Genomic DNA, 8,428 nt, shown 5'->3' with positions numbered 1-8,428 from the left:
CTTAAAATATGAAAAATCTAAATTGAAAAAATAATATTAGATCTTTATATTATTTCCTTCTTGAACTAGGATCTCTTTATAATTTTTTAATTTTGCTTGATTCTCCTATTTATTTTGTTCTTCCAACACTTTGGTCCCTTTTTCTTTTTACCTATGGTTTTGCTTTATTATTATTATTATTATTATTATTATTATTATCACACAATAAAATAAATAAACTAAAGTGCCAAAAATTATGAAATGATGGAAATCAATTGAATTTCATTGAAAATATTATTATTTTGTTTTTGGAAATTTTATATTTTTTAAAACACATTGAGAAATGGAAGTTTAAGAAAGGGTTTTGAAACATGTTTGGATTTGATTTGATTTAATTCTTATTTTGTTTTTAATTTTTAGCATCATATGAATGGATTAAGAGTGTGTTCATGAATTATATTTCTACTCATTTAATTGTACGAGAATCGTGATGAAATGGGTTCTTGAACAAATACAATGTTGTGTAGAGAAGCTGCAAGCCAAATAGGGAAACACGATGGATGTGTGTATTGGAAATGATCTTGAACAATGCAACGCAAGGCATGAGAAATGCGAGGAGCAGGAGCTGCTCACCATTAATAGCTAATGCAGCACCTCCTCCCTTTCAGGGCGCAATATCAGATTCATGCATTCATTTTCATAAAGACATTCACCTAGCATTGGCTTGTTGTGGTTCGTACCTTATGCTGACCGCAAAACGAAATTACACACTCAGTATCAGTTTTGAAGCTTTTAGCTCTCATTAATTTGAAACACATACAGGTATCATGCGGGCAGGCGCATGGAATTTCCAGATTATACACACCAAAGAAAATCTCGAGTGAATACAAAGGCTAATTATCCTAACTACACAATCCAAAGGAACCGGGCTCTTGACGAGGGCTAAACAATTTCTTTACATAGATTCCATGGCATTTGACAGGAGTTCTCCTTTTGAGTTGAGGATTAGGGATCGCCAAACCATTTACGGTTTCAGTTTGTTGAAAGCAGCATTAATTCTCTCCTCTGTAATCAATCTATGGCTTTCATAAAAAAATAACATCTCCATTGAAATATTTTTCACCTGCCAAATCAGACACAAGGGCACATTATTTACAGCAATATAGCTCCAACATAAATTCGGTGGACTTTGCAGCAGTTTGTTATCCTCCCCTTGCGAGTTTCATAATAATTGAAGCTTAGAACTCACCACATTCATATCTACACTGAGCTCTTCAAACCATGCTGTCGAATCTTTTTCTCTATACACGCTAGCAATGTACATGCAGGCTAAAGCAATAATATGTGGGGGATGTACAAGAATCAAATCCATCTTGTACGTGTCGTTGACAAGTCCCCTGTATATGTTCCAGCATTTTTATTCATTTTGAATCAAAGATCAAGAAATCACGATGCAGACAATAATTTTTTATAATGTGAGTCCAAGTGTTGGTGTATTGGAAGGATACGTCCACAAGGGCACGAAAGGTATAGAGGAAAAAAAGGCTTTAAAAAATTAACATAACAGAGTTACTCGTAGATTTAAGACAGCAGCTTCGAGATAGAGAAGAAAAAAGAGACTGCGCAGGGTTTTAATGAAAAAAGGGAAAGAATGTTTCCAGAACTTCTTCACAACTTAAGAGCAGTTATCCTAAGTCTTTGTTTCCTGTTAAAAATCCCCGGGGGTGCTTGTTTTGGCCATTCAGGCCCAGTATTAGAACAAAAATCCCCGTGTTCATCAAGAAAACTGTACTATGGGATGGCTTTCTTCAACACCAGGGCTTCTCACATTTAACTTATCAGTCGTTTCCAAAGGACAGCAATTGCAACTATCAGTTACAATTAGAATCTGTGGCCACAGAGAGGAAGCAGCCTCTATGAACCAATTTTAAATACGAGGACATGTGTATAGTGAACATAATGATGGCCCCCATAATTAGAACATTATATAAATAGTGACAAACTAGTTCTACACACTTGTTATAAACAAAATGTCAATCATCTTTAGGCAACTCTCCCAAAAATGATTGCAGTTTGCATGCCGAAGCTTAAAACATGATAACATGATTGTAGTTTGCATGCCAAGCTTATTAAGACCTGCCGCATATTTTAAGGACTCAAATGAAAAGAGTGCATCTTTCCCAAGCTAGGAGATGTGTTTTTACTTGGAGGGTGTTAGAGATTGTGATGCCGTGTGCTTTTTAAAATAACTTATTGTTTGAAAATATATCAAAATGAGTTTTTTTATATTTTATTTTTATTTTTGAAACCAACTCATCAAAACCACTAGAAAGCACTAAAAAACATCAATTTAATGATTTTTCAAAGCCCAAAGCACTCAAAAAAAAAAAAAACACTAAAAAGCAGAATTAGAAACGTATCAAACACCCCCTCAGTCTTAGAGATTGGAGTCTTACCATGTCAATTGAGTCAAGTTTATATCATTTATGCCAGCATCCTGCAAAAATCTGCCAAGATTTGAAGAAACATAAGAGAGAAAATGTTCTTGTGCTCAATTTGCAACATAAATATCACAAGACAACAGTATACAACCAGTAAAACAGAAGATATTTAGTGTATTAATGAATGTAAAGCCATGCAATTAGGTTTCCTAGTTAGTAACATAAGAGATGACTGATCACATCCAATTCAGCATCCAATCATATTAGAATTGTTGAAACTTAGCAGTACTGTGATTAATCTTGACTTATGCAATCAATCATTTTTAGGCATGTTTCTGTTGTTAGTACATCTTAGATGATTAGTCACGTCCATTTCAGCAATCAATCATTTTTAGGTATGCTTCCAGTTCTAGTAGTCTACTTAACATAAACATGCCTCCATCTCAGAGTTTTGGAACAGATTGAAGTAATTTAACATTTCTTTTAAATTTGTTTATACAAGAAACAGAAAGAAAATGGAAACCAATGAATAGTAATCTAGTATGATCTAATTATATAAGATATAACTAATAAATAGTAATCTAAAGTCACATAATTAACTGAGAGATTCATAATATGTTAATAATAAAACAAATGAGAGAATACAAAGAAGAAAAATTGAAAAGCTTTGAGTTGGAGCTTGATAGCACAATAGACATCAATCAAGATGGCATTTGCACAACAAGAATCAGAAATCACGTTTCAATCCTGAACTTGATGACAACGTTCAGTCTTTCAGAATTGCACATGTAGTAGGAAAAACTTACCAAAGCAGCCTGTTAGTTCAATTTAAAATGGCTATAATGTACAATAAACATGGCAAAGAAGTTATACTTACTGAGGCAATGAACGATAAGGATGAAATACAACTAGATAAAAGTTAAGAGCTTCCAAAATCTTCATTTCCATCTCAAGTATCTCTTTGATCTCATATCTATACTTGTCATCAGAATCTGTGAGGCAACAAGGTCAAATTATAATAGTTTTAGCACTAAATATAACTACAATTTAAGAACTCGATGAATCAATCAATCAAGTTGCTAACAAGTGATTACATAATTTTTTTATGTAAAATGAAAGAACTCTGGCTTGAACTGTGCTCTCTTCTGCTTTTGATGCCAAATACAAGCAAGTTGGGGCTGCAAGACGTGGATCGTATTCTGACATGCTCTTTCTGGAAGCACAAAGAGAAATTAAGACTAGTGAGCTATACCATTTGGTCTAAAATCTACTGGCTGTTTCGTAGGCAATGCATCAGCTTTACTATTACACCTACAAATAAAAGGGCTGCTGATTTAAAGGGACCTAATGAAGAAAAAAGAGTATATGATTAGAGAACTGAAGTGGGTGATAAAAAAACAGCAGGAAGAAGGCCTACGAGGCATTGCAGCCCAGGAGATTGTATCAGTGACAGAAGCTGGTACGACAACCGAATATACATTTTGAGATAAAAAAAAACCCTGAAACATTGAGTAATAATTTTATGATTATCAATCTGTATGCATCGCTAACCAAGTGCTCATGAATGCATATGATTGAAATTTGAAGAGTTTTTTAGATTACTAGAAATGACAATTCGGCATTCAGATCTCGAAAGGGAGGTTAAAGTAAAGATTCTGGATGGTGGCCATACTCTTTTTCTTACCATCAGAAATTATATAATACCTGGTATATACACGCCTCATATATGCAACTGCAGTAGCGACAACCCTGAAACATCGAATAATAATTTTAAAAAACATTCAATTGGTGACACCTTATAAAAGGAAACCAAAGAAACCGAAAAGATCCCATGAGCACTTCGTTATAAAAAAATCAATTGGTGACAAAATGGAAATGCTAAATCATTTATTGTTTTTTTTATACAATCTAAGTTATAAAAAAATCAATTGGTATATGATAAATGACCAGAACATCCCACTCTGAATTCCAAATATGGGATACTAGACAAGGCAAGAAGAACAACATGAAAACTTTAGAAGAAAAAAGGTCGAACCTTTGCCTCACTTTAACTTGTTGAGCCAAAATGCCTATATCTGAGGGTGGGAAATACAGAAAAAATAAATAATTGATATGTATATGCGAATTTCAAGAAAAGTAGTTGTAAGGATTGGATTTGTTAAGGATAAACAGAAAACGCAAATTTCATGGGAGAAAAAACTTGACAGCAATAAATTAATTTCAAGAGTCCAAGTTTATCAGACACAAGAAATTCAAATGCAAAACTGCTTTCTAGTAGAAATTAGACAATAACAGATACAAGCATCACCACCACATATACAAACAATAAGAACCCATACGGTAGAATTTCATTTGCAATCTGATAACCCAGAAAAACCACGCAGATTTCCGAGGTGAAAGCTAGCAAAATAAGAAACTCAATAGCATCTCCCCACCAAATAAACAAATAAATAAAATAAAAGCGTACAGATTGTCATCTGCGTCTTAATGATCTTGAAATCTTCAAGAGTTATGCCCTTTTCTTTGTCTAGTGGGTGCACCACATCCACTTCTTCTTGGTCAAAAAGCTGCTTGCTGCACATAATCCAAGAACACATTATATGAACAAACACCAGAGAAATGCCTCAAAAGATACATAAAAAAGGATTGGCCCGTTAATGGCTTACTAGTGAGAGGAGGTCCAGAAATTGGCAGCCATTTTTAAGTGGGAGTCTGGTGGTGTGGTGTTTAGTCTATGGTTGATGACTTATTTGCTTTCCATCGGAGAAACCTCTGTTGAGTCCCAAACCATATATATATATATATATATATATATATATATATATATATATCCTCAATTACATCCCAAATCTAAATTCTACCAATTAAGTCCCAAATACTTCCTTTATTTCTCAAGCGTGTCATTTTCTCGACAAAAAAAAAAAAATTGTAATTCAAGTCTAATTTGCGTATTTTATACACTTATATAGTGCTAATATATAAAAAAAAATAGTTCATGAGAATTAATATTTTCAGTCTAATAGGTATATTTATACATTAAAATTAATGAACATTAACAAAAAGACTTTTTTTTTTTGAAATATTGTAAATTTAATTGAGAACTTTACAGGTTTGTAGGCTCAACTATATATATTTACATATTAAAATTAAATTAAAAAATAAAGCTCTTAAACACCATTCACTATTATAAAAGTATTTTGTAATCTTTTAGTATTTTAATTTTTTTTAATTTCTTTATTTATCTTTATATCGATTAGAAATTTTTTTATAATTTATTTTAATTTTTTCTATAAAATTATCACGGTCTTAACCTAAAAAAATCAATGAATTTTTATTTATCACTCCATAAAATATTATTTACTATAATTGTGTTTTGTATTTTTATGATCCTTTAATTTCTTTTTCAACATTGATTTTTTTTTATTTTATCTTTTAATATTATGATAATTAAAAATTAAATTTTATAATTTATTTTATTTTTTTTCATATTACTATTTAGAAAAAAAGCGTTAATATTATGTTGATGCTCAATTTTATAAAAACAAATTAACTTTTATTGTTTGCTAAAGAGTAAAAATAAGGAGACCAATATTGAAAGCAAAGAAAAATAGCAACTTTTTTTCTGAAAGAATTATGGTATTAGCATTTTATTTTATTTTTGGGAAAAACTTTGCTTTAAGATTTTTTCAAATTTTTTTTAATTAAAAAATTATATTTTATAGTCCAACACTTCATTTTATCCATATTTTAGTTCTCAAGCCTGAGAGAAAAGATAAAGTCATTTAAAAATAGTGGAAGAGAGAGAAAAAGATGGGTTGGTCGGATTTACTTGAAAAACAATTACTAAATATCATGTTATAATGTTTTTAATACAATCCAAATTATATCAAATGATTCATTAGAACTTTTTAATGGGCCAATTCAGATAAAGAAGCTTAAAAACATATTAAACGGACTTATTCAAAGTATTTAGGTCAATGTAAATTTTAAAAAGGCTACATCTTCAACAAATAATTATTACACCTTAGTCAATTTAATCTATATACAAAAAGGGCACGGTCCATCTACTCTATGGGCTTAATTAATCTCGACAACTATAGGCTTATCAGTTTCTATATGTTTTATAGATTCCTTATTATGTATGGTGTCGCACATGTACAGCATCGCAATGATCATCTTTCTAAATCAAGATTTTCAGATGGTGTGAAAAGAATACTGAATTCTTTCTTTTTATGGTTTAAAAGGTTTTGAGTCTCCACCTACTATTTTGGTCACTAGGGACCACAACTAGTATTTAAAGTTTGGATAAAAAATTGATTATGTATAAGAATGATAATATCACCCCTAATATATCTTATCTAAAATAAGCTACATTATTTATTTGTTTGATTATTACTAAGACATTGTTATGTTTTTTCTAATCATTGATTTGTCTATTGGTGAAACCAAGTCAACCCTAGTAGAGTGAACTATGACTTCACGAGTTAATCATAGCCTTTCCAAAGCTAAAAACATTTTTTTTCTTGTAATATCATATATATATTTTACGCATAAGTTTATAATCTTTGATATTAAAAATAAGCAAATTGATTTTTTTTGTGTTTCTAAAATTTAGACCAGCTCCTTATGGCTTTAATAAACTTATTATTAAACTTATGATACATGTAAAATATAAAAACTATTTTTTGGTATTTTTAAGAAATGTTAATTCATGCAATGTATTTTTTCTCTCTTTCTTTGTTCCTTTTTTATATCAATTTTTTGTTAGAAATGCATACAAGATAAGAAACTTTTCATATACAAAGGTTTACAAAAGCATTTGATGAAACCCTAATTAATCTTATTGTATTTTGGAAATATCATGATTTTTTGCAACTAAATAGAAAATGAAGCCCAGTATTAATCAATACGATTAATGAGATATAAATATATAAATTAAATATTAATATGATCAAAAGATTGATGTTTTCTCCAAAGTGTAAGAGTATCGAAGTAATAAATAACCCGGCAAGATCGAGATAGAACCACATGGAGGTTAATTGCATAAATTATAATTAACAACAATACATCAACAATAACAACAACAACAATAACAATAATAATAGCAATAGTAATAATAATAATAATAGTAATAATAATAATAGTAGTAGTAGTAGTATTAGTAAAAGAAGAAGAAGTTGATGAGAACTTTGAGATGGAAGATCAATATAAGGATTAAACAATAATAATAACAAATGTCAAGGTTAGAGGATCCATTAATGGTATTTCAAACAAGCATAGTACAAACTTTTATTATTCAATTGGAAATCACACACAAAGTATCCATATTAAGTTTATACTATACTTATTCTTACACCATCAGTGTAACCTTTTCACCTTGACATAATAAACTTAGCTAAACATAATGAAAGAGAGAAATATAAATAAACAAGATAAGAACATAAATAAGATAAAAGTTAACTAAGTAAAGAAAATGAAATGAAATGCATAAACAAGATATTAATAAAAACAAAACTTAAGTATTACAAAAATACAAAGAGAGAAAGTAAGAGCACGATCTTGATATGGAAACCCAAAATGCCTAAATGTATGACAAATGCCTCCTTTTATAGGCCAAAATTTGAAACTATTGATTTGATAACTAATTGATAAGCGAGTGGTCACATCTTGACTTGGTGAGAAACCTTGTCTTCTTGGTTGAATAAAATGTTAGAATTTGAACCAAACCTCCACATGAAAGTTCTAAAAAATTATCTCAGTGACACGACTAAAAGATTGATGTCTTCTCCTAAATGCAGGAGTGTCGAAGTAATAAATAACCCGGTAAGACCGGGGTCGAACCACAGGGAGGTTAATTGTACAAATTATAAACAACAATTATAAAACAACAATAACAACAACAACAATAGTAATAATAATAATAATAATAATAATAATAATAAAGAAAGAGAAGAAGAAGAAGATGATGAGAACTTGGAGATGAAAAATTAATATAAGGATTAAACAAT

General features: G+C 30.2%; 1 protein-coding gene across 1 annotated transcript; it reads right to left on the bottom strand.

Moving 5' to 3' along the window:
* Positions 1 to 746: 746 nt before the first annotated feature.
* On the bottom strand, positions 747 to 5,217 carry LOC105107534 (cyclin-C1-2-like). The gene is made up of 9 exons (XM_011001490.1): positions 5,087 to 5,217; positions 4,888 to 4,994; positions 4,456 to 4,495; positions 4,125 to 4,169; positions 3,515 to 3,633; positions 3,298 to 3,412; positions 2,436 to 2,486; positions 1,229 to 1,376; positions 747 to 1,102 (listed from the first exon to the last, which is right to left on the bottom strand). Exons 1-9 carry the CDS (start codon positions 5,116 to 5,118, stop codon positions 1,004 to 1,006), a joined length of 756 nt encoding a protein of 251 aa, XP_010999792.1. The 5' UTR covers positions 5,119 to 5,217; the 3' UTR covers positions 747 to 1,003.
* Between the last annotated feature and the right edge of the window lie 3,211 nt (positions 5,218 to 8,428).

The sequence above is a fragment of the Populus euphratica genome, unplaced genomic scaffold, assembly GCF_000495115.2.
Source record: "Populus euphratica unplaced genomic scaffold, PopEup_1.0 scaffold162.1, whole genome shotgun sequence".
Taxonomy (NCBI): domain Eukaryota; kingdom Viridiplantae; phylum Streptophyta; class Magnoliopsida; order Malpighiales; family Salicaceae; genus Populus; species Populus euphratica.
The sequence above is the reverse complement of the archived record's forward strand: the minus strand, read 5'-3'. Positions and strand labels throughout refer to the sequence as shown.